At 40.2% G+C, this 18,782-nt stretch overlaps 2 protein-coding genes and 1 pseudogene across 3 annotated transcripts; 2 read left to right on the top strand and 1 right to left on the bottom strand.

Moving 5' to 3' along the window:
• The window catches only part of LOC138003558 (pantetheinase pseudogene), a 2,482-nt pseudogene extending 2,265 nt beyond the window's left edge, over nucleotides 1–217 (top strand).
• A 134-nt stretch (nucleotides 218–351) lies between these two features.
• Nucleotides 352–5,700, top strand: LOC138003559 (probable N-acetyltransferase family 8 member 5). The gene is made up of 2 exons (XM_068849675.1): nucleotides 352–1,146; nucleotides 3,940–5,700. The coding sequence occupies exon 2, from the start codon at nucleotides 3,942–3,944 to the stop codon at nucleotides 4,689–4,691; it is 750 nt and encodes a 249-aa protein (XP_068705776.1). The 5' UTR covers nucleotides 352–1,146; nucleotides 3,940–3,941; the 3' UTR covers nucleotides 4,692–5,700.
• A 220-nt stretch (nucleotides 5,701–5,920) lies between these two features.
• On the bottom strand, nucleotides 5,921–13,245 carry LOC138003560 (interferon regulatory factor 2-like). Of its 2 annotated transcripts, XM_068849677.1 has the most exons (5): nucleotides 12,820–13,245; nucleotides 10,442–10,937; nucleotides 9,002–9,042; nucleotides 7,214–7,325; nucleotides 5,921–6,796 (listed from the first exon to the last, which is right to left on the bottom strand). In XM_068849677.1, the coding sequence occupies exons 2-5, from the start codon at nucleotides 10,854–10,856 to the stop codon at nucleotides 6,621–6,623; spliced, it is 744 nt and encodes a 247-aa protein (XP_068705778.1). In that variant the 5' UTR covers nucleotides 10,857–10,937; nucleotides 12,820–13,245; the 3' UTR covers nucleotides 5,921–6,620. The 2 variants fall into 2 exon arrangements, with proteins under 2 accessions (XP_068705778.1, XP_068705777.1); XM_068849676.1 differs by lacking the exon at nucleotides 12,820–13,245 and having other exon boundaries at nucleotides 10,442–12,377.
• Nucleotides 13,246–18,782: the final 5,537 nt, after the last annotated feature.

Here is an 18,782-nt window from a genome sequence, read left to right as displayed (position 1 = left end):
GGGGGAGAGGGAGAACTGGAGTACCCACAGAAAAATCTCTGGGAATAGAGTAGAGAACCAACAAACTCAACCCACGTGTGAAAAGCCCCAAGTCTGGGAATTGGATCCGGGCCACTTGGTGGGAAGCAAGTGCTCTCACCACTGTGAAATCCTTGCTCCCCCAAGCTCTCATAGCTTTAAGCCCTAAGGTTTAGCAAATTAAAAATAATATATATTAGTATAAATACACAGGTGATTATACAAAATCGTGCGCTCTCATTGGCTCGCTATCTCGGATTATCAGCGGATAATCACCTTGACGGACAAAATGGCTGCCAGTAGTCGTTTTGCCACTGTAAGTGAAGATGATTTCGTATTGAAATGTTTTTTTTCTCTTTTTTGAAATAATCACCTGTGTATTTATACTAAAACAGTTATTCGCCTCAGGCTCAGTGATTATAGGTGAATATTCACCGATAATCACTTCGCCTTCGGCGAATAATTGTTAATTCTAGTACAGGGTGTAAGTTTCAGTACAAATACTTGTAGCTACTTGTAATGACCTGTGACCTGACCTGTCATCCGTGAAAAAAAATCCTGTTGCCACCAAAGCCTGCAGATTCCTACGCGACCATCACAAGAATAAACTGATTCCTTCAACAGATCAGAGTTTTAGGCCTAGTGTTGTTGGAGAAAAAAGGAATTATGTTTTACTTAGACCTTATGTTAAGACATGTTTTAATGCATTCGGATGTCATCATGTATATCCCAATAGCTACATGTGAGGAGATCCTAGAGTGGAGAGGGAGGGTGCATGGAGACAACCTCACACTCTCCCCTGCACACCATCCTCCCCTCCCCTTCCCATAAACTATGTCATTCAACCTCTGCAATGTGAGAGGGTCAGCATGGAATCCAAAATTTTTTCCTTACCTCAATTTATGTTGGGCCATAACCTCATGCATGACTTTTAAATATTGATTAGTTAGATTATTGACATTATCAAATATGTTCATTGTGTAATAACCACCCATAATCGTTAGAAGTCATGTGACTTTCCATATGGGAGCCTGGGTCAGACCATAGACGTGGCATATATGCTTACATGAAGAACTTTGCATTGAAACCGAAAAGATTCGCACACTTCCAGAAGCCTCTGTCAAAAAGGTAACGAGGATGTTTTTTTGCTTTATTTCCCCCGTTTCTTTTCGTTTTTTTGTCAATCCTTTAATTTTTTAACCTGTCATGTAATAATAATCTCGTCTCAGAAGGACCTGTGAAAGCACGATGACTTGATAAGGCACTCTGGCGTTGTTCTTGTCGCTCTCCACACAATATATTTTAATTCGATTTATTCTTTGCTGCCGTTGCTCAGATCGCTTAAATATTTTCGCTTTCAGCCGCCAATTTGCGGTGTCAGTTTTCCGACTGTTCGACAATCGGTGCAAATCAAGGTTTCGAGCAAAGAAAAACAAGGAAACATATCGTTGATGTCAACTATTATTACTGATGTGCCAATCAGAGCCTCACTGGCTGTCGAAACAAACTCAAAGGGTCTTTTTTTTTTATGGTCGGCACATTCGAATGACAAAAGCAATGTTTGTAAACAGGTATCTTCCCTATTAGTTTCGAAAACAAGTCGATCAATGTTTAGTTGTGTACACGTTTGAATAAAGAGTGCTTGTAAGCCGGCAGATACAAGACACAGCTCTTAGGTCACAGGTCTCTGTTTTACCAACACAGAAAGAAACCTAAACATTCATTAAAGCTAGCCTTAGGCCTAATTAGACCTAAACAAGAGTTTTAAAGCCTAAGGTTAGCTTAATGAATGCTTAGTTAGGTTTGTTTCTGTATCGATTCTGTAGTGGTAAAACAGAAACCTGTGATCTGAGACCTAGTGTGTTTTGTAACTGTCTTTTGTAAACAGATCTCTTCCCTGTATGACACAAATGAAGTTGTAGAGCTGTGTATCCTGTTATTAAGTAGATATACTCAAAATTCAGACGAAAAGTTTATTCTAGTCACAGTCTCGAGAAAAAACAATTTTGCAGGCCAGGACACAGCTATTACAATTTCTCTTTGAACAGAGTGACCTAAAACTCAATAAAATCTATCCTCAGACACCATAGAACTGTTTTTTTACATTTATCTAATGAAATTGTAAAGAGCTCTATGAAGGCTGTGATTCAGGGTATTTTATTGACCTCAAAACCATGTTGTGAAATGCTCTTTATACTGTGGATCCCAACATGACTATTCTGGGGGTGGGGGATAGGGGCTGAGGGGGTAGGGGTGGGGGTAGGGTGTGAAAGGTACCATAGCTGAAAGACCCCAAACCTTTACAAAAATGCTAACCTTCGGCCCAGTCATTATCTAAAGCATATTGTTTAGGCCTAAAGTTAGCATTTTTGTAAAGGTTTGGGTCGTTTCAGCTATAGTACGCTTCACACCCTACCCCCAACCCATACCCCCACCCCTACCCCACCCCCGGAATAGTCATGCTGTGGATGCCAGGGGTCTCACCCATGGTACCCTAGCTAAGAAATACCAAATGCGGTAAGCTGTGTGAGGGACGTGCCTCAGATCACTGTGGTGGCTTTTCTCTGGCTTGCCACAGGGAGTGTGGTGTATGAAATAACCTGTGCCACCCAGAGTTGGCTTTTTCTTACATGTATATTCCATTTCTATACACATCACTTGAATCTCGCTTGCCCCTGCTTTAAGCCACTCTGTGTTTGCTGACCCTTGGGGCCCTTAATGTAATTGCAAAGCAGTATGTCCTCACTTATGTAATGTTTTATGTCACTGCTAGTGCTATTTGTATTTAAATGAGAATCGTCATCTCATTTAGGAAGCATCTAAGGAAGCCTTAAAAACACGCTTGAGTGGGATGTTACTGGTATTTATCAAGGTACGCGGAGGACGGGTACCCCCCTCCCCACTTTTTGCCTACGGTGTTGTTTTCTCCTAAACCTCTCCCCCTCCCCCTTCCCTCACACTTCTGTGATCTGTACCAAAACCAAACCCTCCCCCCCTTACTTTCAATATACTCTGTGGCCCCTGCATGAAGCCTTGCAATTCTTACTGGTGCACCTTTCACACACTCACTAACACTGATGGTGTTAAGCAGATCTTGAAGTGTGTAATTGCATGAGCCTTTATATCACTTTGACAAGCTTGCATGTTAAAGAGTAAAAGTGAATTATACGATTCCCCTTCAAACCCTATTGTTGAGTGCTTAGTTGCTTAGCCTTTTTATTGCAGCTGGTACTCGTTAATTATTTAATTTATTGTTAAAGAGCCAGCACTCTTGTTTGGCATACTTGACCAGAAGATGATGATAATAATGATGATGATGACGACGACGGCGATTATAATCTACTTAAGTTTTATTTGATTTGTAGTTTCCCAATTAGTATAGCAGTTATGCCTAGCTTTTACGAATGTGGCACCTTAGAACAGGATTGTTGTTCTCAACCAGCTGGGGGTTTAATTTGCTGGGTGCATTTAAAAGCAAGCTTTAGCCTCCACCCAGGGCTTAGAAGCCCAATGCTGTCATAAGAATGCTGGCTTTTCCCAAGATAACTGTCATTGTGGGTATCTCTGTAACTTGCTGGTAACTTTGGGATTCCATGAAACCTTTGTTGGTCTTTATTGCTCCAATTGCTTTGGCTGAAGTTTGTAGGTGTTGTTGCTTCGAGCTCAAAAGCTAACTCCTCATATCTCCCAACCTCTTTCTGTTTACGGGTAGGAACCAATTTTGAAGTTGCTAGAACAAGGTCCATGAATGGTTTCTCTTGTCGATGAAGATGATGTGACGTTATCATCATCATCATTATCATTATTATAATGCTATTTTGATCAAAATTGCTTCATCGTGACTTATTCACTAGTAAACTTACTGTGTGTTGGAACAACTGGGTCCAATGCTAACCGCACATTTTCTTGTCTTTTCTCCAGCCATGGAACCTCAAAACAACCACTTCAAAACACAACGCTCAAGTGCTATGAACGATGGTCACGATAACGTCATTGTTCGGTCATTCGAGCAACGTGATAATCACGTGGTCCGCAAAATCTTTGTCTCAAGCATGGGAGAAATGCGTGGCCCCTTTGTCCGTGACGTCATGTACCAAGCCATTCTATACGGATTGTTCTTAGTTTTACCGGCCGCTTTCTTAAATATCGTATGGTCATCAAGGTTTTTAGCTTTCTATTTTGTCGCTTTGTTTTCTCTTTTGCTTATCTTGTTTACTGCACTGCATATTGGTTTTTCATTGTACATTAAGGGATGTCTGAACATGGATCTTTCCTCAATTCAAGGTGCTTATATGCATCAAGAATTGTCGCACATGTGGGTAGCGGAAGTCGACGGACGAGTTGTGGGGATGGTGGGTCTCGTTCCCGACAATGAACACATGTTCGGAAAGTCTCGGCACGCTTTCGGAAGACTTCGTAGAATGGCTGTTCTGCCGAAATTCCGTCGACTCGGAATAGCTAAGAAACTTCTTTACGAACTTTTGACTTACGCCAAAGGCGTTGGCTATAAACATGTAGTGTTGCTAACAACAAGCGCACAGGAGGCAGCGCTTAAGTTTTACCCGAAACATGGGTTTACGTTGATATCTGAGAAACTTGCAAACCGAGCGCTTAGAGGGTTCTATCACTTTGTTTATCGATATGACCTTGAAAAATTGAGTAAAGACATCTGAGATCTGCAATGGCCGTTTTACTCGGGCTGGGAGGCAATGAACTCATAATGTTAGAGAGCTTGGATACTAGGCGTTCCTGAACCAACGGAAATACGGCAACCGGAAGTAAGCTGCTTCCTTTTTTAACTTGTCTTGACATTACCACATACTGATATTGCTGTGCGAAATGTTCACTTCCGGTTTTCGTCAGGGGTTGAAAAACCTGCCTTGCTCAAGCTACCTGAAGGACATTTGACAACTCCTTACAATAGCTTATACTCAAAATGTTAAATCCATATTCTATTTCCCACACCCCCAATGAATAAATGGGAATTGTAGTGTACCAACTCTGAGAGCAAGACCCAAGTTTGATATTGACAAAACGTTAAAGGCATTGTGGGTAACTGTGGGTAATGTGTTAAGGTGGCGGATTGTAGCTCAAACTAGCGTGTTTGAGTAAAATTCATTTCATTGCCTATATGTTACAGGAATGCCAGACTATCAAATTGTTTTAAGTTCAGTTCACTTTAGTTTATTTAGCCACATTACATGTATTACATAGTACAGCATAAAAAAAGTTGACACATGATAAGGGAGCCCAGAAGAAACCATGGGCCTTAGAGGACCTGAACCGCCTTGTTACAAGAAAAAAGCAAAGCAGAAAGAGCTGAATGAAGACAAAAAAATAAATACTTTTAGTGCAAAGCGTACCTTTCTCGAAAAGTGCTTTGGCTTAAAGAGTGCAGATCAGTTGATATATTTATTTATCTTATTCAGATTTCTGCAGACTGAAAATTTCGCAAAATTATGCCATCGTGCAAAATCGCGACACCTTCCTTCCTAAATAAAGTAAACCTCGTCAGGGTTTTCCAAACTTTTGACAGGTTTGTAGTCAAAATGGTGGTTAAGTGTTCTTACGTTCCTAAGGGGGAAGTCTTGATAAAATTGAACACAACCCAACAACCTTTCATGCAGTCGCTTTGCACCATTTCAGTAATCTGGTGAACAATGTGTCCAAATTTTAGAAGTTTCTTATTCTTGTAACGTCTACGTTATTCTAGAGCTGATTGTCAGCAAAGGTATATGATCACTATTCAAGTACAGTAATTGCATTTTTTGGACACCAAAACGTGTCACTCTAATCTTATAATAGGGAGCTTTAGCAACGATAACGTCACAAATTTGCATGTTTAGTGAGCAAAAGCAATAGCTTTGCAAGCTCTGCACGAGCATCTTTTCATTTTTGTCCATTTCTTTGCCGTCGTCAGGAAAACATCAACGGAAAATGACCATATTTGAGGTATTAGGGAAAACGTAAGCGCTTGAGGATAAATTTTCATTTTCCTCCCTAAATTGAGCGCCGTTTATACTAGTTTCATTCTTGTGGGTTTGCTACACCTTTGTCACGTTAAAATAATTGGAATAGTCGCGAAGCGATTACAAAAACGCGAATTCACATTTAACGACGATGTTGTGGTTGCTAAAGCTCCCTAATATCACAGCCATTTTGACAGTGTTTTAAAGCTCATTGTGTTTTGATCGGCACCTTCAGTGAAAGGTAAATTTCCTTTTCCATCTTGAGTTAATGCTTATCTTATTTTTACCCCTTGAAAAAGAAAAAAAAAAGAAAACAAACCCGACCGTCTACAGGCAGAAAAAACTCACTTTCCTTGTTGTTACTCCAAGAAGAAAAGTCTAGTTTTGTCGTCGCCTTATACTCATGGCCAAACTTTCCCGATAAACCCACTATCGCGAAAAATTGCCTGTGGCCTAATCGTACCCTCCCCCAAAGTCGACCTTTAGGCCGTTGTACTACTCCCAGGTAAATACCCGTGAATTAAGCTTCCACGGCGCGGACCTTATTTGTTCTATCTCTTTTTAAGCGCATATACTGTCTATTTTTAATTATCCGCTTGATTTGTGTTTTCGAGCTGAAAGGACTTTACCCACTTACTCCACGGTCATTTCAATCAATTCCGAGGAGGAGCTTGCACTCGTGGCCTCGCTCGCAGGATCACCCGCGGAATCATCACTGATATCGCCCTTGGCGTCCCCAGAGAACTGGTCAACCGCCATTGCGTTCCAAGCCGACAAGTGCCATGACAGTGAGGAAAGTGAAAACAGGCCTGTAAAAAGAAGGACATTAGAGACGCCTGCACTAGCCGGTGCTCTCGTCTTTGTAATGTAGGCGAGTTACAAGGGCACTGAGCTGACATACATGTGTACCATGTTGGAAGTAAGGTGGGTGGTATGCCCACTCCCCCTCCCTCCCCCTCCCCTCTCCCCAACGTTTTTGCTGCTTGAAACAGTCAAAATAACCAAACCATTTGTAGTAAGCTACTAAATCCAGGAATTGCAAAGTATGATATTTCCTCGTTGTTAAAAGTTAAGATCAGACGAGTCACGGTAATCGGCGTGTTATGCTTCCCTCGTACATTCTTGAAATCAGTTCCGTCGTTGTTGTGACTGGACTAAGGAGGCCATCTTAGCGCCAGAGTGAGGCAAAAACTTATTTAACACCTAAGATAGTGTTGCTTACTTACTTGATCTTTCAGCTATTAGTGTCTCGAAAGCAGGAAATGCCGACTTTGGAGGGCTGGTCGGTAAAGGTTTTTGCGAAACGACACTGGTTCTCATAAACATCTCGTCCACCATCTAGGATTTAGAAATTGGGTCCGTTATTAGCTAATATCTATTTAGCACTTTTGTACCCTGGCAGTCAGATTTAATTTGGATTCCACTTTACTTTTTGGAATGCACAGTGCATGATAAACGTCGCAAAGTGTCCCTGTACTCCACTTCTCGTTAGGGAATCTCGTCCACAGAGTTCGCTTTCCTTTCGGTCAACACCAAGAACACGGCCTCTGGCCACTTCCAATTTATGCGCAGTCGTAGTGAATGTCCATTTTGTAACCGTTGACAACCGCTGTTGTTTCAAATTTCTGAGCGTGCTCAGACGAGCCGGAAGTCCGTGATTTGCGGACTTCTTGCCTTGGAAGTGGCCAGAGTCCTTGTTCTGTGTCATATGTGGGTTGAGTCTGTTGGTTTTCGATCTACTCTGCACTGAGAGGTTTTTCTCCGGGTTCTCCGGTTTAAACCTCTCCTCTTAAAACCAGCGATTTGATATGAGTTGATTTGATCTCTGGACAGTGGCTCCAATTAGTGCCTCACTTAAATTAAAGTTCATTATTCATTATAGAGCAGTTTTCAATTGAGTGTCGAAATTAATTAGCGAATTGCATTGGTTGGCATTACTTCACTCAGTGATTGCTTCAAAGTTCTCGCGCCAGTTTTTCAACCAATCACAAGTGAAACCAAAACCAATCGTGGCTCGCGCGTGCACATTTTCCCGCGCTTTGTGTCAGCTACGTGTAATTACTTCGAGTTTTGATTGGTTCACTGGATTGTCTCCGTCCTTTTTGATTGGCCAAAGTAATTACTTTGGTTTTGGTTTTACGACACTCGCTCTGACGAAGGGCTAACGCTCGAAACGTCAGCTCTTAGAATCTCTGTACGGTGGCCAATTTACACTATCAACTCCGTTGATAAAACCAAATTTTTGTATACTACTTCCCCACCGATGCAGCACCACGGTTTCTTTAGAAACTACCCCCTTCATTCATTTGTTTTCAAACGTCTTCGTCTCCGTAACTGTTTTTTGGTGGCGTTCTGGTGTGGATGATAAGCGTACGTGCATCAAAATGTGTACCTTTTCAGACGAAAACGCACTAGTCTAGTGTAAAGCAAGAGTGAATTAGATGAGAGTGTTGTTATGGCATGGGTGGGCTCACCAGCACAGTCACAAATGAGTCTGTTTTTAGAATGCCCGTTCCCGCGATAATCAGTAATCATGTCCCTGAAATAACATGGCAGAAGCAGTCACGCGTGACACGGCTTCTTCTGATTGGTTAAAATTAGCGGCCCTTTATTTTTTTCGCGCGCAAAGTGTATCTAAAAATAAATCCATTTGTGACTGTCCTGGGGCAAGACCGCAAAGTGATAGATCAACACTCTTATCTAATTCACTCTTGTGTAAAGCCGGAGTTTGCAATGATAGATAAGTTGCTTGGCAACAGGCGAAGGGACAACTCACAAATTAGAGTCCTTGGTTTCGAATCCTGATTGGTTGCTCACATGCGATGTAACATTATTAGACTTCTTTCGACATATTAAGAGTCTTACCGATAGCAAGGCTAACTGGACACTGTCAAAAATAACCCAGCAAACCAATTTATTCATTCCCTGTCCTCTGAGCCTCGTTATCCAGCTGAATTTTAAGATATCGAAAGTTCTCTAATGCATTCGGTTTGAAACCCTTCGGTGGCGCCTACCTGTATTATTTCCCTGTCTGAAGGATCGAGTGTTTCCTTTGCTGAAAAAAAATAGAAACTACATTAAAAGGTGGTACTATTGGGCAACAAACACCTTGTGCCACCCCTCCCCAACAAAAAGGATAAATGATTAAAAATAAATAAAACGAACTATCCAAACCGGGAGGTCAGGACTACATTTTTAGAATTTCCAATCGTCCATTAATTTCCCCTGGAATGAACCTCAAAATCGCGTTCCATTTAAGCTAATGTTCTCATCGGAATTTCCGGGAATTTGTGGAAAATAGTAGACAAGCGACGTGTTTGATAGATAAAAGGGAGAGAAAATCTGTTTTGACTAAATTCAATTTGTCGGGAGTGACTGGGTGTGTTGCCTTTGTCACTAAGTGCTTGGTCGTCTGAATTGTTGTTTACGGTAAGTTTTGCAAAGTGAGCACATTTTAAATTTTGTCTCTGACTCGGGGACTTTCCCATTGTCTGTCAAAACAAACACCGCCTACGTCGTGATATGTGCCTGCGAAGACCAAAGCCCACCCGTAAATTTATTGCAGAAAAACAATTCTTGGAAAGAAAGGAAGATGGTGGTATTTGCACGGGTACATATGTTGCATCGATTCCTAGAAATGGTGCATGATCTGTTCTTTCAAGACTGTTTGAAATTGTCATGAAAGGGAAGAATTGAAAACAGCTGCTTGGGGTTCCTCTAAAAACCTGTCTTGTCTTGCGGCGACAAAGAACGCAGGCCTTAGCTTAAAGGGAGGGGAGAGTATTCCCATTATTTATTTCCGAACTCATCAAGGGAACCCAACGGGAATATAGTTCAAAACAACTTAAACATAGCATTGTCAAACGTATTTTAGTATCTAAACGGTAGATATAAGCATATTTTTATCCCCTAACAATTTTTAATCTGTCTGAATTTCCTAGCTGAAAGTCTAGTGATCCGAAAATTATAGGGATTAAAACTTACCTTTCCGAAATTTTCAGCCTGAAAAAAGGCTCCCGTAAATTACAGGTGACCTTTTTAGGGTAAAAATCCGTTTAAAATGGGCAATTATGCCATGTTTTAGATGTTCGAAAATCCTAGGACAGGCAGGCAAGCAAGAAATTTTACAACAAAAATTCCGAAAATTCTAGATCTCAAATCGACTTCCGAACAGATATTTTCCGAAAATTGACGTTGGGTGCCCCTGACTCATTCTTAATCGCTAAAATGTCTTAATGTTCCAAGTCAGGTTTCTTGGGATGTTTTGTCTCTTTTTTTTCTCCCAGTTTCCTTCCGTCATCAATTACTCCCTTGTTAGCTTTGCCAAAACCGTTGCGTTCCCATATAACGAGCCGACTATGAAATTTGCAAGTCAAAAATTTGTCGGGTTTTTAAACTCAATATTCATAATTTTTTTCTCGTCTTCACACTTACATATTTTTAATTATACTTACCCTCCGAATGATCTCTTCCTTTGCTGCTTTTCCTGTCCACAGCCTTCAGCGTCGACGGCATCAACAGGTAAATCCTGTATGCCACCGGTCCTCGAGGACAACTCCTGTCTGTTATCTCTTTGAAGTATGGAAGAGCATTAAGCGTGCACCGAAAATTTGTCTTCCATTTACTGGGATTCGGTTTGTCTTCCCCATCTCTATATTTTCCAGAATAAATTGCCCATTGCTTAAAAATTTCAGAATCGTCTGATACTGACCAATTGTGCCTTGAAGCGTGCTTCCAGGGAATTTTGAATATACCTTGTGTTCGGTCAATCCACTCCACGCCTGGAATTTGTTTTTCGTCAAGTTTCTTAACCAGCCATTCACGAAAACGCAGTTTCTTTTCGCCACATGGTTTGCTGTAGTCGTGCATTTTGCCGGGTTAGGCTCTTTGTCTGGTCTTCTTTTCTCAGTGTTTAAGTCGGTTCGTCAGAAGTCTTTTTTTGTGGAATTTCTTGGAAGTGAATTTCAAATTAATTTGATCAATTTCACTGTCATGTGAGCGATTCACTTTGCTCCAGATACCCAAATCCAGTCCAAAATGGACTCGAGCCTCTTTTCTCTATTATTTGGAATCTCTAGGGATTCGAAGCTCTTTTTCTTCACGCTTTTCACTGCGTTCTGGTTTATACGTATTCGCTCCAATTGTTTTGGACTTATTTATGAAGGGAAATTCCCTTTCAGACAGGGGGTTCCCCGAATAGACAGCAGATGGCTTCAATTGGCTTATCGGATTGGCAGACGTATATTTAGAATTCCTAGCATCCGATATAACCCAGATATCATAGAAATTCTGTTTAATCAATATTTTTGTACAAAATACGAATGAAAAAACGTTCGAGACCATTAACAAGAAATTTACGTTTCATAAGGCAATAAGCTGTAATTTCATGGAAGAGCGTGCTTTCTGGTGGCGAAAAATCAACCAAACAAGTTAAACCCAGTTAAAAGGGGTTTTTCCCTCCGTTGGTGTGGAGCATTTGTTTTCAAGTATTAACATTCTGTTAATTTGCAATTCAATTCGAAATTAACCTAGTAAAGTTGTATAGCTTTGGTTTTGAATTTAAAGAATTATTTTGCTAAAAAACACCTCAATTGCAACTTTTGGTTTATTTACATGAAGAATCATGTTCTAAAAAGGGCAAAAAGGGCAAAGAAGGCTATCATGTGCCAATAAAAAAAGTATAGTAATGGGGAAAAATCCCGTTTCGTGGAAAATATTTACATTTACAAAAGCAAACCCTTATGCTTTTCGCCGTTTGCATCAGTTTACAGGTTCGAACAAAGTTGTTTTTCGCTCATCATTGAACTAAAAGGAGCTCCTTTTCAATATAGCTACAGGCTATATAATTGGTTTTGATATTGGTAAAGCGGGTCTCAATATTGTGCGACCAGAATTGTCTTGTTTTGCGAACAACACAACCACGTATTTTACACGAGGCACAGATCTGCCTCGACGAATCCGAGATTTTTGCATTACATTGCCTGATTATTATATATTATGATATACATGTATAAGCGATTAAGACAAATTGAACATTACCGCATTTAGTATCGCAGTTCGAAAAATTTGCCAAGAATTGTGAAGATACCCTGTTTAAGTGACAACTTCATTCAAGCATACTACTAGTAGGCCTCTTTGAACTTTCGTTATGGAGAAAGAAAAAGGCATAGTTAATGATGGAAACGGTTATCAAACTAGACAAGTCTTTTTGTTTCATGTTTTGGTCTGTATTTTTTGCCTTGACGGTGCACAAAACATACTTTTTCGAGAAGATAACCAAAAAATTATGCGCAATCAATTTGTGAACCCGTGCGAAGCGACTGCCAGTCGGACAATTCAACATCGATCGAGACAACATTGTTCTCGCTTTTGAAGGTTGTTCCTTACCAACCAGTCCCTCGATTAACTATGGAAAAGGGTAGTTGCATCAAAGGATGAAGACGATGAAGGGTCTGACCTTTTAAAGCGTGCGAGACATGTGTCGCCATTAGCCTTAAAGGGTTTCCATAGCTCACCACCACAATGGTTAGGAAAACGAATTCGAAGATCGAAGAGCGAACCTCTGTGAACTCCGCTACAAAGTGTCAGATTTTCAAAATTAAACGCTACTTTTTCGTGCCATCACTCAGGTTAAAAATTCCCTCATGTCGATTACAATTTTGTGGCGATTCGAACGAACACAACCCCAGGGACGTCACGAAAGAGCGCGTGACGTCATGTTATTTTGAGACAGTCAACTGATCGAGGAAAATGTTCCATAAAAACTTCAAATCGCGATGTTTCTTTTCGAAATTTCATTTTATGGATAGCCAGGTAAATAAAGTTCACTCACCCACTATTTTCTGCGTTGTCCTGAGTGATTTGATGGGTTTTTGGGACGCTTCGATTTCTCCTTCAGATCCGATGCGTCGTCACATACATCAATAAATAGACCAGGCGTGCAACAAGTCCAAGACTGCCTCCAGAATTTAGCCGAATTTATTCCACTTCCAAAGCTCGCCTCCCAGCCTTGGGCACGTAAAAACTCGATAATTTTGCTAGTATCGTGCCAAAAATCATCGCATTTACACGGCTGTGCAACCTCAAAATCCTGCTCGATTTTCAAGCTTCGCTCAGGTTTTTGCTATCGTTATGTGATCGGGACAGGACTGAGCCATCATTGGAATTTGATCAAAATCAAATTAACCAATCAAAAAGCACTGATTACTTTCTCTCTCTTGGGGGAAATCTGATCTTTTTGATTGATCGTTACCCTGAGAGCAGTTGATTTCTCCTCCGCTTCCCGACAGGGGCACCCAACGTCAATTTTCGGAAAATATCTGTTCGGAAGACGATTTGAGAGCTAGAATTTTCGGAACATTTGTTGTAAAATTTCTTGCTTGCCTGCCTGTCCTAGGATTTTCCAACATCTGAAAAATAGTATAATTGCCCATTTTTAACGGATTGTTATCCTAAAAAGGGCACCTAGTATTTTCGGGAAACTTTTTCTGCCTGAAGTTTTCGAAAAGGTAAGTTTTGATCCCTATAGTTTTCGGATCACTCGGACTTTCAGCTAGGAAATCCGAAATGATAAAAAATTTTTAGGGGATAAAAATATGCCTATATCTACCGTTTTAATTCTAAAATACGTTTGACAATGCTATGTTTAAGTGGTTTTGAACTATATTTCGTTGGGTGCCCTTGTCCCGAGAGAGAAACCACTGCCAGCAACCGTTAGTTTCTTTGAGTGATCCACCGTCCAGCGCCAAGAACGAATAAATTACTCGAGCCGGTAAAACGAGTTAAAAAACTTGTTTTTGCGCTTGTGCATACGTTCGGCTACGCAACGGCTGCGTTTGGCCGAACCTGCTGCGCAGTGATTCAGATGAAGTGATGTCAAATGCATCACGTGGGGCGTGACGTTCTTCGCACATGCTCCATGGAAGCGTAGGAGAAACCAACTGCTTACAGGGTAAGGCGTCGCCAAATACATGAGTCAGAGACGACACAAAAAACCTCACGTGACGACACAAGAATTTTACCTTCCCGGCCTAACAAATATGGCGACGGAAACCTTGAAAAGTCTGAAAAATCGCTGCGTAGCTGGCGGGATTTATGACAAGCGGTGAAGCCGCGCGGAGAATGGGGAAGGGCGCTGTGATTTGCCTTCACGCCAGCGACGCAGGTTATGTCTTTCATCTGTTGTTGCCAATGGCAACGGGTGAGAAATGAATTCAATTGAAAAAAAATAGGATAACTTTGTCAAATTCTTGCATCTCATTTAGAAATAAGTGAACAGTTCAGAAGAAGCAGGAGTTTACAATGGAAGACTCCGGCTTCGAAGAAACCCTTGACCGCCTAGCTCCTGGTTCTCGATGCGTCAGCAGCATAGTTAATCGAGAGACTGGCTATGAAACCTTCAAACTTTCAAAAGAGAGAACAATGTTGTCGCAATCGATGTTGAATTGACCGTGACAGTACACAATCTTTTGCTTTCGCTTCGCACGGGTTCGCAAATTAGTTGCGCATAATTTAATCGAAGTATTTCATTGGTTATCTTCTCGAAAAAAGGTATGTTTTGTGCCCCGTCAAGGTCAAAAATACAGACCACAACATGAAATAAAAAGACTTGTCAAGTTTCATAACCATCACCATGCATTAAGTATGGATATAGAGTGTTTGCACTCACGTGATCAATAACCTTGTTTTTCCACCGAAACAAAAGAAAACGTTTGCATAATAATAGAGCTTAATCCCCGGAGGATTAGTTGGGTACACCAACTTGGCCGCCCGTTCCATTGTTTGGGAACAACAACATGTCCGCCGTGACGTCACGTGAAATTACTCTTGGATTGTTTTCAATCACGTGACGAGACGGCCATTTTAGTGCACATAAATTTTGTTTCATGCTTTGCATTATAATAAAGTAAAATTGCCTAAAGACTTTTCTTCTCTATTGTTCTGTGCGCCAACATGGCTGCTATGCCGTCGGGTGAAAAACATGTATAGGCGTGATTAAAGGTCACGAATTATTTATACACTGTCATAATTCCTGAAATAGCCACTCCAGTATTTCTGAAACCAAATATTGATCATTTCTTTCGATTTCTTATTCAAACCCTCTGCTTCCAGAAAGCAGAGAACAGCGAAGACTGCATGAATGGTAACAGAATGGCTACAAGAACGAAAGCAAGGTCGATGAACTCCTTTCAAAAGATTTGCTCCGCAAAGACAATATTCCTACGTGAAAAGAGGGTACAACGGAGTCGTTTGGAAAAGATTTCCCTTCTCACCTTTAAAGCATAAGTATGGTGGCCCAGTATTATCATAGTAAAATATGTAAGTTTTTGAGGAGAAAAGAATAAAAAATGGAAAGAAACGAAAAATATAAGCCATCCAGATAGAAAAAAGGGAGAAAAATAGTATTTTAATAAACAATGATATAAAGTAAAAAAATATTAGTTGACAAATTAAAAAGAAAAAAAGTAAAGAAAAATAATTTAAGCACTAAAAATATTAAAAAAATACATATAATTGAAAAAAAAAAAGAAAGAAAGAAAAAACTTTTAAAATCAACATCGAAAATCAACATTGAAAATCAACATCGAAAATCAACATTAAAAATAAACATTGAAAATACAACATTGAAAATCAACGTTGGAAATCGACATAAGAAAAAAAAAACACGTTATTTCCACGTGGCCTGTCGTTATCATAGACCAGGATGCTTTGCACGCATATTCAATAAATTTCAACCATCAGAGAGGTGATTAGAAGCTCCAGCCTGATACATCAGGGTTGTTTGGACGGTACTTGATATCTGCAGTATGTGATAACCAAAGTGTACATATTGTGAGCACGAGGGAGGAAAACATAAGGCGAACAATGCATTGTTCATAAGCAAGTGCAGTGGCCCATCATTCTCGTAGCCCGTGAAGACTTTAATCTGCGGACTTCAGCGGAGCTTGAGACCAGGGTGACCCATATCGAAGAGAAATCGCCCGAGAATTCCATTCGCCAAACAGTACTGTACGGGTCCGCAAATGATCCCCAAACTGTACCGCAAATGATCCCATAAAAATGGAACGCAAATGATCCCCATTTTGGACCGCAAATGATCCCGAAAAAAAATTGAAGAATGGCATGGAGGGTGGAATGGTCTGGACAGAGAATTCATGTGAAGGGCGCTTATTTTTTTTATTAAAAATCACTTTAAATGGCTCACACAGGTTTCTGTCTCATTCTAGTTTTCCAGAAAGACTGAATTTTGTTTTCTGACCACGATGTTATAAATTTGCCACATTTAATTATCGGATACAATCATCAAAAACTAACTTGGACGCAGTTCTAACTTGATTGTGACCAGGCGCCCGTTTCTCGAACTCTGCGTGTGTTTGCCAGAGTTGTTCGAATATACCGACTGTTTGTAATCGTTTCGTGGTTTTGCAGTTACTGGTCATGCGTGACTGACACCCAAATACATTTGCATGCTCAATACGAAATGTCCCTGAATCAAGGCCGCTGGCAGACCCGATTTTTCTAGGAAGATCGAAAGAGACTCTGCTCTCAGGGTTCGAGAAACGGGCCCCTGGTCAGAATAAGTTTAGAACTGCGTCCAAGTTAGTTTTTGATGATTGTGTCCGATAATTAAATGTGGCAAATTAATAACATCGTGGTCAGAAAACAAAATTCAGTCTTTCTGGAAAACTAAAATGAGACAGAAACCTGTGTGAGCCATTTAAAGTGATTTTTAATAATAAAAAAAATAAGCGCTCTTCACATTAATTCTCTTTCCAGACCATTCCACCCTCCATGCCATTCCTCAATTTTTTTTTGGGATCATTTGCGGTCCAAAATGGGGATCATTTGCGTTCCATTTTTATGGGATCATTTGCGGTCCTGGTATCATTTGCGGTACAGTTTGGGGATCATTTGCGGACCCGTACAGTACTGTTTGGCGAATGGAATTCTCGGGTGATTTCTCTTCGACATGGGTCACCCAGGTCTCAAGCTCCGCTGAAGTCCGCAGATTAAAGTCTTCACGGGCTACGAGAATGATGGGCCACTGCACTTTCTGGCTTATGAACAATGCATTGTTCCCCTTTTGTTTTCCTCTCTCGTGCTCACAATATGTACACTTTGGTTATCATATACTGCAGATATCAAGCACCGTCCAAACAACCCTGATGTATCAGGCTGGAGCTTCTAATCACCTCTCTGATGGTTGAAATTTATTGAATATGCGTGCAAAGCATCCTGGTCTATGATAACGACAGGCCACGTGGAAATAACGTGTTTTTTTTTTTCTTATGTCGATTTCCAACGTTGATTTTCAATGTTGTATTTTCAATGTTTATTTTTAATGTTGATTTTCGATGTTGATTTTCAATGTTGATTTTCGATGTTGATTTTAAAAGTTTTTTCTTTCTTTCTTTTTTTTTTTTCAATTATATGTATTTTTTTAATATTTTTAGTGCTTAAATTATTTTTCTTTACTTTTTTTTCTTTTTAATTTGTCAACAAATATTTTTTTACTTTATATCATTAACGTTTATTAAAATACTATTTTTCTCCCTTTTTTCTATCTGGATGGCTTATATTTTTCGTTTCTTTCCATTTTTTATTCTTTTCTGCTCAAAAACTTACATATTTTACTATGATAATGCTGGGCCACCATACATAAGTAGAGAAACCTCACAAGTGGTTTTTGTTTCGTTTGAAAAATATCTCTAGAGTGGGTGCAAAAAGAAGGTTTTACGAGAGGCTAGGATCCACTAGTTGTTTGAGGACGGTGCCTTGCCATAGACCGATTCGGCTAACTCAATGTACTCAATTCAAATTTCTCGGGATCAAGTTTCTGGATTTGCATGATAATGTAGTATTCACATTCAAGTGATATGGAAATAGTTGGAACAAAATATTTTATTCTCAAAGGGTTTGAATAGGCCATTTCCGAGATTATGTCTGCCTCCTCTTCAAAGCGAGTCTAAGTGCGAAGTTTTTGTGATGGTAATTAGTTCTACTTTACATATGAATGAAAACTAATCTTCATAAGAAAAGCTTCGCACTTAGACTCGCTTTGAAGAGGAGGCAGACATGAATTCGGAAATGGCCTATTGGGTACAGCATCTATAGGCCATTCCGAAATTGCTCAGGGAACTGGGGCGTGTTTCAAATTTGAACCAATCGATAAATTGACACCATCACATCACAGCCTCAAAAGTAGAGACGTTTGTATGGATATTTAACTATATATTTTAAATTCCGTAATTTGGTCTCTGCTCGGCGTAAAAGCATCAAATTTGGATAGATGGCCAATCTCAACGTCATCTTTCATGTGATGGTATCAATTTAACGATTGGTTCAAATTTGAAACTCGTCCCAGTTCCCTGCGCAATTCTCGAATGACCTATAGGCAGTTCAAAAAATGCTATAATACTCTTTTGTTTGCCGTCCAAAATTTTGCATAAGCATTGTTTTTATTTTCTCTTGGGCCATTGTAATTCCCAAGAGAAACTGGAGACAATGCTTATGCAAAATTTTGGAGGGCAAACAAAGAGTATCATGGTATTTTCTAAACTGGCCAAATTTTGACGGTGACTCGGGCATACTCGGAGATAAACAAAGTGTCATTCTTTCTCGTGTAATTGGCCCATCAGTTTTCTGTATTATTTAGAATACAGGTCCCGCAAAGACACTTAGTAATGTAAATGTTAAGGGAAAAAAGATCATTTCCGGTTGCCGTCTGCGTCTAAAAAACGCGCGTGCTTAAGCTCCCAAGTCTATGTAACGGCATTTTCACAGATCAACCTATTT

The sequence above is a fragment of the Montipora foliosa genome, chromosome 5 (genome assembly GCF_036669935.1).
Source record: "Montipora foliosa isolate CH-2021 chromosome 5, ASM3666993v2, whole genome shotgun sequence".
NCBI lineage: Eukaryota > Metazoa > Cnidaria > Anthozoa > Scleractinia > Acroporidae > Montipora > Montipora foliosa.
Note: the sequence above shows the minus strand (reverse complement) of the source record. Positions and strands in the feature narration are given on the sequence as shown.

Bases quoted from the DNA above. Each gene is read 5' to 3' on its own strand.
- LOC138003559 (XM_068849675.1), top strand. From the start codon at position 3,942: ATGGAACCTCAAAACAACCACTTCAAAACACAACGCTCAAGTGCTATG.
- LOC138003560 (XM_068849677.1), bottom strand. From the start codon at position 10,856: ATGCACGACTACAGCAAACCATGTGGCGAAAAGAAACTGCGTTTTCGT. The intron at 9,043-10,441 runs GTAAGTATAATT...ATTTTTTTTCAG, and splicing joins AGGAAGAGATCATTCGGAGG to CAAAGGAAACACTCGATCCT. The intron at 6,797-7,213 runs GTAAGTAAGCAA...TTCTTTTTACAG, and splicing joins ACTAATAGCTGAAAGATCAA to GCCTGTTTTCACTTTCCTCA.